Raw genomic sequence first — 15,476 nt, forward strand, 5'->3', positions numbered from 1 at the left:
GTACATAAGTTTATACAGAATAAAAAAAGGGAATAATACAAATTCATGCAGAGTACAAGGTAGTTAAGGAGGAAGGGCTGAGAAAAAACGATTGTCAGGTTACTACTACTTGTCAGATGAAATCATCCCAGTAATACCATCCTCATGTAGAATTTGTGTAATTACTTGTTAGCTGGCTCAAGTTGAGATCCAGGAATAAGTGAGGTGGGATGTTGCTCTCCTTGGAGTATTTGTCATTATGTATAATTCCAGAGCTGTCCAAAAGCATATTTCTCTACATTTCCTTTCCAAGGTCCTATGCAATCGTCTATAATTACTCATTTCAATGGTTTTTGTAATTTGCTTTTCCACGAAAAAGATTGCAAATAATTACATAACGATCTGGTATAAAATGTCTTGGTGTTATTTGTTAACACTTTACTGAGATTTGAAATACACGTTCCTGGCATTAAGCCCCCATAACACTGACACATTAGGAAATATAAACGGAAAAGTGGAGGCTGCTTCATATATTGGGAAGGGCAGATAAAGTCAATTGATCAACAAACATTTATAAAGCCCTTACTTTCTCTTTGTTCCAGGCACAAGTCTTAAGTTTTGGGATTCAAAGAAATTCAAAAACAAAGTCACTGCTCTAGAGAAGCTTACACAATAATATGGAAGACTAATAATAGATACATAAAAAAATAGATACAAAATAGATATATAGAGAAGAGTAAAAGGAAGGTAATTTTAGATGAGAAGGCTTAAGTGACTGGCGGAGGGAGAAGCTACATAGAAGGTGGATTTTGAGTTGAATCTTTGACCGGAATGTCAAGAGCCGAAAGTGAGAAGGGAGACCATCTGAACAAGGGGAGACTGCCAGTATAAAGACATGAAGACTGGAGATGGAGTACTATGTTTGAGAAACTCCAAGTAGGTCTAAATGTTGCTGGAGCATATAGTTTGGGAAGAGAAGTAAAGTGTGAGAATCCTGAAAAGGTAGGAAGCAAAGCCTTAAATAAGAGCAGAGTTTTTATTTGATGCTGGAGGAAATAGGCAAAATTGAAGGGGATTCTTTTGAGCAGGGAAAGACATTGTTAGATGCTTCGGAAAAATCTCCTTGGCAGCTGAATAGAGAATTGATTAGAAGAGGGAGAAACCTCATATGTGGAGAACAATTAGAAACTGATTGCAATAGTCCAGGAGAGAAATTCTAAGGGCCTGAAGTAGGGGAGTGGTTGTGATTGAAATGAAGTGAAAATAAATGTGTATGTATGTGTATATGAATATATAGATATATCAATTTATGTAAATATACATGTGATGCTGTGACTATGGGATAAGAAGTGGAGGACTATAATGTGGTAAACATGGGTGACTCGGGAGGATGGTGGTGTCCTCAACAGTGATAACCAAGTTTGGAAGAGGGAAGGATTAGGGGGTAGAGAATGAGTTTTGTTTTGAAGTTTGAAGATATCTGCAAATCATTCGATTTGAAATGTGTTGGAGATGTAAGATTGTAGCTCAGAAGAGAATCATCTGCATAGAGATGATAACTGAACCCACAGGCGCTCATGAGATCAGCAAAGACAGTATAGGCAGGAAAGAAAAAAAGAGCCCAGAATAGAATTTTGCCCAGGCTCTTACGTAAGTGACAGAGAAAGAACTGGAATGTTCTTCTGACTTAATTCAGTGCCTTTACCCATACGATGTGAGTTCTCAAAAAAAAAATAGATCCAGGCACTCCGGATAAAAGTTATTTACGGAGAAGGAACTTTGCGAACCTTAAAAGTACTATGCAAATGAAGGTTGCTATTCTTTGCTCCAAAGCGGCCTAGCAGGTGGTACAGGGGTGGCTCACGATGCTGCATCTCATAATCACCAGGGTCGCACGCCTGGCAGGGTCGCACGCCTGGCAGGGTCGCACGCCTGGCAGGGTCGCACGCCTGGCACAGGGGCGCACGCCTGGCACAGGGTCGCACGCCTGGCACAGGGTCGCACGCCTGGCACAGGGTCGCATGCCTGGCAGGGACGCACGCCTGGCACAGGGTCGCACTCCGCCTCTCCCGGGCAGCTACGAGTGGATTTTTCTTACAGGAGCCCGGAGAGGTTCAGCGCACGCGCCCTTGCGTGGGGCATCAACTCACGGGGCGGGGCGGGGGGAGCCGGAGCCCCCAAACACGCACACTGACCCAGAAGCCAGCTTCAAGCCAGACTCACGCCCCGGACACGTGGCCACGCCCCGGGCCACGCCCCGGGCCACGCCCCCAAGCCCAGCCCAAATCAGTGTGAGAAAACGGGCACCGCCTTCCTGACTGGCCAGGGCTTGGCGCCGGCATAAACCTCCGGGCGTGGCTCCTCTCGGATTGACAGAACCACGGGCCAATTAACCTCCGCCACCCATTTCCTGCTCTTTTCCTCCTCCTCCTCCTCCCTCCCACTTTCGCAGACTGGGATGAGCTTTTCCCCGCCCCCCCCTCGGTGAGTGACAGTTCTCAGCCCCGCCACCTTCCGACGCCGTTGCGTAATCCCGCGTCCAGGTGCCGCCCTTGGAAAAGGGGGCGGGTTTGATTGGCAGGAGGGTGGGCCAGCCATCCCAACGCTCCCGGAAGATCGATCTTGACGGGCAGGTGCGGGAACCACTTACCGAGCGAAGCTTAGGCGGAAGTGTGTGGCTTCTTCCAGAATAGGGTGGAGCCAAATCCTGAGGCGGGGAGGAAAACAGGCGGCGCGGGGGGCGGGGGCGGGGGCGGGGGCGGGCCGAGCGCTGCGGCCGGAGATGGTGTCGGGCAGCTGCGGCGCTCGGCGGCGGAGGACGCGGCGCTGAGGGCGTTGGAGGCCGGGCCGCGGCCAGCCCCCGGGGCCGTCCGTCGGGTAAGCGCGACCCGGCGCGGAACGGCGGCAGCGACGGCCGCCGGCCGCGCCGCTGCCCCTCGGGCCCCCGCCGCCGGCCGTACCGGGCACTGCCCCCTCGGCGCGGATGGCGGCCGCGGAGGGACGCGGGGGCGGGGCACCTGCCGGCGCCCCCTCCCCCCTCTCCTTCCCAGGCACCTGCCGGGGCGCCCCGCGCCCGCGAGTCCGGGGGCCCGGCGGGGAGAGGCCGGCCGCGGCGGGTCCCCGAGCCTGGGCCCTGCCGCCCGCCGGGGGGTCGGGAGTGCCCGGGGCCTTCTCCCGGCGGGGGGCGCCGCCCCGCCGTTGCCGGGCCTGTGCGGGCCCCCCGGGATCTGGCTCGGTTTCCCCCAGATTTCGGTGAACGAGTCGCAGCCTCCCCTCCCCCCGATCACATGACGAAGGTAGCTTACAGAAGATGCCCAGTAAGCCGGGCGAGGTAAAGAGGGAGGACGGGATGCCATCCTCTGATTGCCGCACCTACAGGTTGAGCCGGATTCCTTGCCATCGGGGCCCTTAGGGAAAACACCGGCGGCTGGCCTGTGGGCAAAAGCCGTTTCCCCCGGCCCACCCTGCTGGGGTTTGTTTATTTATTTCGATTCCAGTAAATGTTGATCAAAACTTAGGGTTACAAAGGGGTTTTTTTAATGACACAATTCCTTGCCCTCAAGTTGAAGAGGCAACCTGGTTTAGTAGTTAAGATCCTGCGTCTGACATGCTGCTTAGGTCATCTAACCTCCCTGTGCCCAGGTAACTCGAGCTGCTGAGGCAGGTTGAATCAGCATGATGTCACAGGCCGAGTCGATTTAAAAAAAAAAAGAATGTGGATATTCAAGGTCATTTAAGGAAGGAGGGACTTAATTATAGAAGGCTTCATAGAAGAGGTGACACTTAGATTCTGAGAGACCTGAATGAGACAATACAGTGTATGAACAGCTAATGCACAAGGGTGAAAAATGCCATGTCAAATTAAGGAATAATTTACTATTCCAGTTTGACTGGAAAATAGAACAAGGCCCATTGGCGTCTGAAATATCATTCTAAAAAGTTACTTTGAGAAATGTAGCAAGTTCCAAGGAACTGCATATTTCTACAAAAGGTTACAGTTTTTATTTTGCATTTTCAGGGTCATCTCCTAAGGCAGGCCAAGATACAGCCTCTTAATAGAGGAAGACCAGATTTATTTTCACAGCCATTTAAAATGTTTCATGCAAAAAAGATTGATACCCTTTTCATGATCTTTTGAATTTAGTTGTTGCTTCCTGCTGCATCTCTCATCAAAGGATGAGACTCAAGTTTTTCCAGGTGCTTTAGTTCCTAATTGCTGTTGACAAATAGTTGGTTTACTGGACAAAGTGCTAGACTTGGAATTTGAATCTTGCCTCAGACATTAATAGTTATGTGACCTCCAGTGAGTCATTTAACCTCAGCCTCCATTTGCTTACTTGAAAATGAGAATAAAATAGTGCCTACTGTATAGGGTTGTTGTGAAGATCAAATGAGATGCCATGTAAACTGTTTAGTAAACTTTTGACTTATAGTACTTTCTGTTATTGAGAAAAAGATAAAATGAACATGCTGTTTTCCTTGCTTTGTAGTATAATATTATAGGAGTACTGTACTGGGATACAGTATGCCCGGGTTCTAGTCTCAGTGCCGCTACTGACTAGATTTAGGACTTTAAAGCAGTTTAGTTCACATTCAGCAACATTTATTAAGTACCTAAGGTGTGGGCCAGGAGTCATACAGGCCATGCTCTTAAGGGAAAAGGGAGTAAAGAAATGTCAGTTCCTTTCTCTGAGCATCAGTTTCCTCCTCTGTAAAATGAGGGGGGTAACTACTGATGATTTAAAGGATTCTTTCCATTTGTATGATTATAGAATCTTTAAATATTTTTCAAAGGCATACTGAAAACACAGGTTTGAAATGAATTACATATGAATGCCTGGGTGGGGCAGGCAATAGTAGACTTAGAAAGATCCCTTTGGCCTTTGGATAAAGGAGCAATCTCAGGAAAGCAGGCTTAAGTGCTACTTATGCCTCAGAATCTTGATCCATTTTAACCTGCACTTGGACAGGAATTTGTTCCTTCACTAGGGATCCCTAACCAAGTGTTCATCCTCTGCATGTCCATTATCACCATCATGCTAGCTGTAGCAATAAGACCAGAAAAAAAGGAATAATCTTAAACAAAGCTATCACTTTTTTCAGATAGGGTTTAGAGAATCCTGAAGAGTGAACTAAAGAACTCAGTGAAACAATTAACATCATTAGTAAGATTGGAGGATATAAAATAAATTTCACACATATCTGCATTTTTGTATATGAAGACTTTAGAGACTGAAAATCTACTTCTGAAGTACTTTGTTCCAGTACTGAACAACAAGTGTTAAGTTTTTCCTTACATTAATCTTTCATTGACCTTTCTCTCATTGAGCTTTACCCATTGCTTCCATTTTTTTTTACCAGGGTAAACATCTTTAGTTCACTGTGGCATAATTTATAATCCCCTTACTATCCTCATTACTTTACAATGCCTGCTTTCTTTTTTGTATAATTTGCAAAGCACTCATTAGATTTTTGAGCTTCTCTAGGGCAGGGACTGCCTTTTCCATTTCTTTGTTCTCACAGTGCTCACAGTTCTCACAGTATCTAGATGATTAGAAAATATTTATTGAGCATTGATCATATGTCAGTCTTTTTGACCACATCTGTATACATACTTTTTTATGTCCTATGAATCTACTTTTAAAGAGTGAAAAGAGGTTATGTTAATTTTGGATATAACCTAATATGTTAGGAGAAATGAATCTTAGCTCCCAGGATTATTACACTTCTATGATTTGATTATTGGATTTAGTTACCTCTCAGAAAACCACATAGCTAAGGGTTGTTTGTTCTCTACAGATGAGAACGGTGTTTGTGTGTGTGTGTGTATGATTGTTGGTGCCAAATTACTCATTTTATGCAGTATAACTTAAGAAATGCTGAGGTCGTTTAGCCTGCCAACAAATATTTGTATGTTGGCTATATTTAAGGTACTATGGAGGATACAGAAAGTTTTTGATTTTTTGCACTCAATAAACTATGGTGTAAATGGGGAGACAACATCAGTTTTTACTGAGTGCATATCTTAGCTGGCATGCAAAGTGTGAATACTTACTGATTTAGTAAAACATTACCCATGTGTCTTTGAATTTTGCACAGTAATTAGTTTGAGTGAATTCCTACCTAGACTTCACTAATCAGGATTGGAAAGAGCACCAAGTGAAGTAGTCTGTTCTAATTATTCAGCTTGACTTCACTCTTCTCTTTGTATTTTTAGTAAATGACCTGCTGACTTAATATCCCTTGAGACAGCATGTTGTTTTCCTATCAGCTACTTGGAACATTGGTTGGAAAAGAATAATGCTTCTGCTGCTTTTGTTGGCAAAATCAGATGATATTTGTATTGTTCTATCTTAATTGTGACTGGTCTCATATGCAATATTTTTAGTTACTTCACTTTCATTAAGTGACTGTCTGAAGAGTTTACCTATCTTAAGGAGATGTGCAGTCATCTAGTTGAAAAGGTAGTGTGAAGAATTAGACAAGCTAAGAGTGGTCAAGGATTTTGTGGTGATTTCAAAGGATCACTGTACCTGGCCAGGAGATGAGACTTGAATTTAGATTTGACCATTGTATTTTATAAGTTGTGTGCTCTTCAAGTTTCAGTTTATTTATCTGTAAAATAAAGATATTTTCACAACTTAACCCTCATGGGGTGGCTGTGAAAAAACCACTTTCAAAACTTTAAACTGATAGATAAATGTAAGTAGTTATTATTATCCTCCAACTACATTTCTCTGAATGGAAACATTTAGTTATGAGATGGCTTATGTTAAACAAATGTTTGAATAGTAAGCATAGTGTAGTGAATAAGTCAACTTGTGCCTAAATTACATGGTTATACTAATTGCTTTAATAGCAATATCACTAACAAACAGATGAACTAAAATGTACATATTTTCTGTATGTCCAGCAGAAAAACTGAAGTGGGAACACTATGTCACTACATTCATGGTGATACAATCTTCTTAGAGAAAATTGGTTTGAAGAATGAATGAATAGGACCAGCAGTGCATAGGAATGGAATTTTTAATAAAGATAAATGTTTGAGTGAGGAAAAATTCGATTTTTTTATTTGAATTAAGTATTCATGTCTCAATTTCAAACTTCTTGACTGTTTCTGACATCTTTAACATCTGTATCAATGTCTTTTTCCTTATCCTTTTAAAAGGTGGAAAGTGAATCTTGAGGGCTTGACAGTTTGGTGACAGAGGATTTAATTTCTTTGCTTGGAATACACGTTATGAACCCTTTCTGGAGCATGTCTACAGGTTCTGCACGCAAGGTGAATGTACTAATTTACTTTGAAAATCTGTTCATATATATATATATATATATATATATATATATATATATATATATATATATACACATGGAACTGTAACTGGAATCTACCATCACAAAAACACAAACCTCCCATTTAAGAGTTGTATGGAAAAGTTGTATCGGAGTATTGTGAAGATCAGTGTCTTGAAGTGGTGATTAAAAGTATCTTACAGAGAAAAATATTGGTATCACGATTTTTAAAATATTATCCAGCTTATATCTCTTATGAAAACATGGATTTTATATAACAACTTAGTAGCTACCTCACAACAAAATTGGAAAACATTCATTGCATATATTTGAGCAGCAGTTTTTTTGTATGTGTGTGTGTGTGTATAGGATTTCAGTGCAAATTTAAGGAATCTTGAGGAAAGACCAGTTAAGTAAATTCCATCATTATATCTTGTTCAACTGGATGAACTTCATTAATGCTCATGAAGATTTTAACTTTGTCCAAAGTATAGTCTTTGGGTAGTACTTGACCCCAAGGAAGCTCTGGGATTAGTCTCCATGACTCACTTAGGCCTTTGTCTTTGACTAAGGGTGACAGTTATCCTGGTGATTCTCAAAATGTGGAAACCTATCCATTAGGAAAAGGATCAAATTCAGACTCAGGCAAGTGAGATATTAATTCCACTTTTTTGTCTCTAACATGAGTGCCCAACATCATCAGGTGGTAACTAATTTTAGTTATTCCTAGTGTTAAGTTTCTTATTCGCCTTTTAGAACCAACTAAGTATAGGAGCAGTTCTCTGGATTTTAAATGGTATATACATACATACATATATATATATATTTAGTAATAGCTTATATCCATATTGCAACTACTAAAAGAAAACAATGGGAAAATATAACTTAATAATTTATACTGAAGTTGCCTGTAATTTTAAGTCATCTTTCATCTTTATTTTTGACAATCAGTCATTGCAATTTTAGCCAGTCTTACAAGTATAGTGATTTTTAAAGACTGGAGGGAGAAGAAGGTGAGGAAAGTTGTTTTTTTTTTCAAATGTAATTTCAAATTGTTTCAATTTTGCATTTTTACTATAAACAACTTGCTTGCTCACAGATGTCTTAAATATTTTGATTATAGTAAGACTTTTTTTTTGTAGGAGCCCAGTCCTGACTTTCAGATCATAGAACTAAGTTTATGTATCTGAGAAGTCAGTCTACTAATGTTCTCAAAACTGTCTCTTATAGCGGTCTGATGGTGAAGAGAAGACAGTGACTGGGGACCTGAAAATTAGTCCACCACGAACTGCTCCTAAGAAACAGCTGCCTTCTATTCCTAAAAATGCTCTGCCGATAACTAAACCTACATCTCCTGCCCCTGCAGCACAGTCAACAAATGGCACACATGCCTCTTATGGACCATTCTACTTGGAATATTCCCTTCTTGCCGAATTGTATGTTCTTCACAAACTATTGGATTAAATTCTGAAGGGGGCCCAAAAGTAAATAATGAAGAATGTTTTGGGAAAAATTCTAAATATAGTTCTCATAAAGCTTTAAACATCTTTTCCTGAGAAGTCTGAATGTGTGCTTGAAACTTTATTGCCAGTGATGTGTTAATATACTTTTTAGCTAATGATGTGTTATGTTATCTACATAGACACTATTAAATGTAATAGTACCTAATTGAGCCTGTATTTAACTGGGAAATAAGATTTAGAAGAAAAGATGAATTTTCTCTCATTGCTAACTGGAAATTATGCCTTTAGCATGCCTTTGTATTGGATTTTTAAGACAGGGTTCAAGTTATTCACTGTTCACAAAGATTCATGTGAAGGACATAATAGTCTTCTTTCAGCCTATAATCTAATGAAGTATCTTTCTTTGGAAGAGAGGAGAAATAAAGAGGATCAGTGGAAATTGTATTGAACCTGTAGTCACAGGAATCAAATATTTTTCTTGCTGCTTGTATGAACATAGGAAGAGATTTTTCTCTGGGGTCTTAGTTTCTCTTTTTCTAAAAATAAGGACTAGATAACTTGAGTTCCCTTCCAGCTTTAGCTCTATGATCCTAAGGGGATTATGAGAGTTCATTCATTCATACCCCTCATTTTAGGAGTCTTCTCAAAAGATTCACTAAAACAACTTGTCAGTAATATAATAGAATGTGCCTGAACTTTGAGTGTAATTTTGGTTGGGTGTGACTTGGTCCATATGGATTTATAATCAGATCCTTGTTTCTTGAAGCTAGGCAGCAAGTTGAACAGGCCATCCATTATGATTACATCTATATTCTGTGCTAGAACACAAGCAATCACTTGATCTGGCAAGTCTTGGGGCAGCTATGAATAGTCACTGTCCTGTTAAGATGCTTAGAAAATGAGCTATTAGATAAATACATTATTGCAAAATAGCCTTTATTAAATATAAGCTGGTTGAAATTGAAAAAATTGTGTGTGTGTGTGTGTGTGTGTTTGTAGTAGGAGCAGTAAAATAGGGAAAAGTAACTTTTATTTCCCAGTAAAACACAGAAAATTAGTAGCTTAATACCATTACCCTTCTCAGGGGGTCTGTCATGTTCCTGCATGCACACAATGTTTTAATTCAATCATCAGAAAGCATTTTTTAAGCTTCCATTATGTGCCACATATTGTGGGTGCTGAGGATATATACAATACAAAGAATGAAACAAACCCTACTCTTAGTTGCAGAAAAAAAAAATGATTCGTGAGGGACAGTAAACCAGATCATGACTTCTTTTCCTTAAATATGGGCAGCTGAAGATTTTTGAAGGCAAATGTCTTCCTTTTATAAAAAGTTTTTTTTGTTTTATTTTTTTTTTTAGATTTTTCAAGGCAATGGGGTTAAGTGGCTTGCCCACGGCCTCATGGCTAGGTAATTATTAAGTGTCTGAGGTCGGATTTGAACTCAGGTACTCCTGACTCCAAGGCCAGTGCTCTATCCACTGTGCCACCTAGCCGCCCCAAAAAGTTATTTTTTAAAGGCTAACATTTTACAGATTCATGCATGATTTTTTATGTTTGTAGCAAGGCCCATAGATTTCAGTTGTATGAGACTCGACATCTCATTTTGGGAAGTCCTTTGTAACTTATGCCCTAAAGCACCTCTTTGCAACAAGTACTTTGAAAATTTAAAAGCTCACTTTTATTTTAGTGCTGGTCATATGCACCACACTAATTTTCAGAGTCTGTGATGAGATTTAAAATGTCAGCTAGAAAGGAGACACAAAGATATAATTCTTTACTTTCTAAAAACAAACATGACTTTGGGGATGTTTGTATGTAAATATTGTAGCTTTTTATGTTGACATGAAGTGAGTTACTTAAATATATGTAATTATTGCAAATTTAATTGGAATTACTATATATATATATAATTATTTTTTTTTTATTCAACAAGTGTTTATCTCACACCACTCTTTGCAAGAGAGTTATGTTCAGAGTCACTAAAGGACTGAATTTGTAGCATTTTGGAGAGAGGCTGGTTTCTTAATCTGAAGTCATTTTCCAGCTCGTGCTAGAAACATCACCTAGAGAGGGTCATTTATGTTGTTGCTTTCTCCCCTTTAGGAAGCATATCAGTTAGTTGGGCAATGAAATCTGTTTGTACTCTGGTAGTTAATGCAAAAGCAATGTTCACAGCTAACTAACCCGGGAGAGCTTGTTCTCCTGTCTTCTGTATTGTTTGGCTTCAGTCACCACTATCATATTAGCACTGGCTGCCCTGTGTTGGCAGTTGTCTGGTGTGTTACCTTACCTGATAACTGAGTGTGAGACTGTCATCTTTAAATGCAGTTTACAATCATATAAATTAACATTTCTAATGCTTCTGTTCCAGCACCTTGGTTGTGAAGCAAAAGTTGCCTGGTGTCTATGTGCAGCCATCTTACCGTTCTGCATTAAGTAAGATATGGATTCTTCTCATTTCCAATAGAATTAGGTTTTTTTTTTTTAATAAAAAACTTGAGACATCTTTTTCTTTGACAGTGTGGTTTGGAGTAATATTCATACGGCATGGACTTTATCAAGATGGAGTATTTAAGTTTACAGTTTATATCCCAGATAACTACCCAGATGGTGATTGTCCAGTAAGTAACGCGAAGCTTAGTTTCTACCAATCCATGTTGCTTGCTACTTTGTAGCCTTACTCTGAAGGCTAATTATTTTATTTTCTGACTTAGTACTTAATGCTTCAGTTTTCTCTAAAAAAATATTTATATTAATTTTATCTCAGTGTGACATTTGTTGATTGACTTATGCATGATATAAGGAAATATCCTTAAAATTAGATTTGTCCAAAAATAATGGAAAGAACCTGCCACCTTATTCCTCACTTGATATTACTTATGGCAGATATTGTAGAAAAGATTATTATTTAGGTTATGAGTTGGGCTTGAAAAGCTTTGAGGTCACTTCGAGTTCTGAGGTTCTTTGAACTCAGCTTTGCATCTTCTTACTTTGAGATTATCGTCAGACGTTTACTATATGATGGGAATTATTGTGTGTACCACTAAAATGGCTTTCCTTTTTCTTAAACTTCTTGATCTTCACAGCTTAAAAGGAAAATATTAGAAGTAATAATTATGGTATATTCACATTTCAGATCCTCCATCAAGTTTAACATAATATTTTTGTTCTCATTGTTTTTTAATCTTCCTGGTCTAATATTATTGTTCTAATTTGTGATATTTCTCTAAATTGGCTTTTTTCTCTAAATCTAGCGCTTGGTGTTTGATATCCCCGTCTTCCACCCACTAGTTGATCCTATCTCAGGTGAATTGGATGTGAAAAGAGCATTTGCAAAATGGAGGTTAGTATTTTATTTCCTAACGATAGAATATTGCATGAAGAAGCCCTGGTAGTAACTTTCCATTCCTCTTTTAGGAGGAATCATAATCACATTTGGCAAGTACTGATGTATGCACGACGAATTTTCTACAAGATTGATACAACTACCCCTTTGAACCCTGAGGCTGCAGTATTGTATGTAACTATTTTGATGTTGTATAATGAATTTGAATGTTAGAATTTTTAACTCAATATAATTTTCACCCCTAAATGTAGGTATGAAAAAGATGTCCAACTTTTTAAAAGTAAAGTGGTTGACAGTGTCCAACTATGCACCACTCATTTGTTTGATCAGCCTAAAATAGAAGATCCCTATGCAATTAGGTTAGTATATGATGCTATTTATATTATTACATTGTCATGTTATTCTCATGTGGTCTTAACATAATAGATAGATATGCTGAGTCAGGAAGATTTGAGTTCAAATCCAATTTCATGCATGTATTAGGTGTGGGATCCTAGGCAAATACATTTAACCTGTTTGTCTCAGTTTCCTCATTTGTAAAATATATGAGGAAAATATTCTCTGGGATTGTTGAGGATCAGGAGAGATAATGTTTGTAAAGTTATGAGAAACAAAATTAATTGGTATGTGGTAGGACCATAGAAATGCTAATTCTCTTTTCTTTTTGTTTCCTTCCTCCACTACTTTAAAAAGCATCTATACTATACTGTACTTTATTTGTTCCTTTATTATTTTATCCTTGGCTTAGCAGATATTTAATCCCTGGTTCCTCCTCCCATCCCCACCCCCTTTTATGGAAAACCATATATTGTCATGTATTTTGTTTAAAAAAGTGGTGCAGTGGATAGAGCACCAGCCCTGGAGTCAGGAGTACCGGAGTTCAAATCCAGCCTCAGGCACTTAATTACCTAGCTGTGCTGCCTTGGGCAAGCCACTTTAACCCCATTTGCCTTGCAAAAACCTAACCCCCCCCCCCAAAAAAAAAAAACCCTAGCATCAAAGGGTTAATTATCTATGGTCTCCTGTGTATTTATAGGCATTCAGTTACTAATCTAGTCAGAGTTAGAGTTAGAGATTATGAGAAGAGATAGTTTAAATTCTGAAGTCTTAGGCAGATCATTTCTTCTATAGTCTCAGATCTTACCTTTAAAATATGATTTCAGGGACAGTTAGGTGGCGCAGTGGATAGAGCACCAGCTCTGGAATCAGGAGCACCCAGGTTCAAATCCAGCCTCAGACACTTAATAAAATATCTAGCTTTGTGACCTTGGGCAAGCCACTTAACCCCATTGTCTTGCAAAACAATAAAATATTACTTCATTCATGTTTGTATTCATGCCAGAATAGTAGACAGTTTCATGAATTTTTCTTGCCATTGTTTATTACCTAATAATGGTTAGGCCTTTCTAACCCCAGATATTGGACCTCTATTTGTAGTCTTTCCAGATTGTTGGAATATGCTACCAGTAGCATTCTAGAATCCAAGGTCAGCTCCATATCAGTGCAGTGTTGGGGGGGGATAGTTTCCACATAGTTTCAACAACAATTATAAATAATGTGTGCAATTTTTTATTTTTTGCTCTTACAACAATTTCATATAAAGAGCCAGGCAATAATTAAAGATATCATTTGGTCTCCCCTCATTTTACAGATGAGAAAACATGCCTAGGAAAGCTAACATTGACTCGTTATAGAACTAGTCAGTGACAAACACTTTGGTGTTCTATTATGCTAAACAAATCATTGCACATCTTTATGTTCCTTAGCTAATAGCTTTAGATGTGTAAAGGGCACTGTAAATAAGTCTAAAAGAAATTTTATATTCTTAAGGGAGGGACAGAATACTGGTTTTTAAAATAATATTTGATAACGTGGATATTCTAGCAGATTTAGTAAGCTTAAAGAATTCAGAAGCTATGCATGTTTTTAAAGTCCTTGAATCTTCTCTTCCAAAGTTTTTCTCCATGGAATCCCTCTGTACATGATGATGCTAGAGAGAAGATGCTGACTCAGAAAGTAGGTAGACGATTTAATTCCTAAAAGTATCTTTTTTAACTTCTTTGTAACTACTGAGACCAGCTCAGGTCTCGGAATTTAATTTTCCATTTTTCTTAATGTGAATAACTTTTTTTAGAAAATGAGATCATTATGTATAGCATGAAAACAATGTGAAGACTATTAGACTGCCTTCTGTGGGGGTAGGGAAGCAAGATTAGGGGAAAAATTGTAAAACAAAATAAAAAAGAAAATGAAATCATATACATTATCTTGGAAAAAATGAAAAACTGTTGGCTTCTGTTTCTGCCTGCCTCTTCTGTAATCTTTAATGCCTTGTTTTTTTGCCTAGAAGAAGCCAGAAGAACAGCATAATAAAAACCTCCATGTCGCTGGCTTGTCATGGGTAAAGCCTGGATCAGTTCAACCTTTCAGTAAAGAGGAGAAAACAGTAACAACTTAAAAACAGATTTCTGAACATTGGTGCACCGAGCACTTTTCTGCTGGTGAAGGGAGAAGAGCAGGAAGAAGAAATTTTTCTGCTGGACTCTGGACTAGTTAAGCTGACCAATGGCAGTGACTGTAAAGAGTAAAACTGCTTGAACAGACTGACTTTTGGTGTTTTACCATATACATCTAGGTTCTAACAGAATTTTGGAAGACTCTTTAAGTAACGCAATACTTCTGTTAGAAGTTTCTTTAGGGTGGTTATCTAGTTGAGTACTCCAAATTGTTGGGAATTTTTGGAAGGGCTTTTAAATTTATTTTTCTTCCCAGAAATCTTTTTTTTTTTTTTTAAACCTAATTGGCTGAAAGATTAGCAGGAAATCTGATGCTGAAGGCAAGGTAAGCTGCATTCATTTCAACTAATATAGCAGACAGAGTTTATAACACTATTTAATGGTCTTGAAATCAATGGTTTCAATTGTAAATATGCTAGAATGTGGAATTGTATATAGAGCTGGTTTAGTAACTCAGCACTTTTAAGTGAAAGATAAACTGAGACTGCTAGTCTTAGCCTACTGTCTTAACTGATTTACAAGCTGATACTGTCACTGAAGCACACATTAGTCTGATGAAAGGAAATCAGAACACTATGATTTATAGTTTTTTGGTGTGTTGTTTTACCCAAAGTAACTACAGTTGTATTTTTTAACGGTTGTATCTTTTGGGGAGCCTTTAAATAAAAGGTTCCTGATGGACTTAAAGGTATTTTAATGATTGACACTGAGGTGCCTGCTCTGCTAGTGTGACTAATGTGTGTTCAGTAGTGACAAAATAAATTGAAAAAAATTACTTTTTTTTCTCTTGTCATTTGTATTATGTGGGATAAATTAAATCCAAGGTTTGTCCTACCTTTTTTCCCAACAGAACTAAGAATAATCCAAAGG

The 15,476-nt window shown here is 39.0% G+C and overlaps 1 protein-coding gene and 1 long non-coding RNA gene across 7 annotated transcripts in view; one reads left to right on the plus strand and one right to left on the minus strand.

Annotated features, from left to right (window-relative positions):
- The window catches only part of LOC141505468 (uncharacterized), a 28,561-nt gene extending 25,645 nt beyond the window's left edge, over positions 1 to 2,916 (minus strand). Inside the window, exon 1 of the long non-coding RNA XR_012473610.1 lies at positions 2,630 to 2,916. This is a non-coding gene — a long non-coding RNA (uncharacterized LOC141505468). The remainder of the gene's footprint in view (positions 1 to 2,629) is intronic.
- On the plus strand, positions 2,335 to 15,381 carry AKTIP (AKT interacting protein). 6 transcript variants are annotated; one of them, XM_074211316.1, is made up of 10 exons: positions 2,335 to 2,463; positions 7,151 to 7,264; positions 8,506 to 8,711; positions 11,116 to 11,180; positions 11,265 to 11,365; positions 11,999 to 12,087; positions 12,162 to 12,260; positions 12,342 to 12,449; positions 14,046 to 14,106; positions 14,438 to 15,381. In XM_074211316.1, the coding sequence occupies exons 2-10, from the start codon at positions 7,223 to 7,225 to the stop codon at positions 14,546 to 14,548; spliced, it is 882 nt and encodes a 293-aa protein (XP_074067417.1). In that variant the 5' UTR covers positions 2,335 to 2,463; positions 7,151 to 7,222; the 3' UTR covers positions 14,549 to 15,381. The 6 variants fall into 6 exon arrangements, with proteins under 6 accessions (XP_074067417.1, XP_074067420.1, XP_074067415.1 ...); XM_074211319.1 differs by lacking the exon at positions 2,335 to 2,463 and adding an exon at positions 2,744 to 2,856 and having other exon boundaries at positions 14,441 to 15,381; XM_074211314.1 differs by lacking the exon at positions 2,335 to 2,463 and adding an exon at positions 2,745 to 2,856.
- Positions 15,382 to 15,476: the final 95 nt, after the last annotated feature.

This window comes from Macrotis lagotis, chromosome 1, assembly GCF_037893015.1.
Source record: "Macrotis lagotis isolate mMagLag1 chromosome 1, bilby.v1.9.chrom.fasta, whole genome shotgun sequence".
Lineage (NCBI taxonomy): Eukaryota > Metazoa > Chordata > Mammalia > Peramelemorphia > Peramelidae > Macrotis > Macrotis lagotis.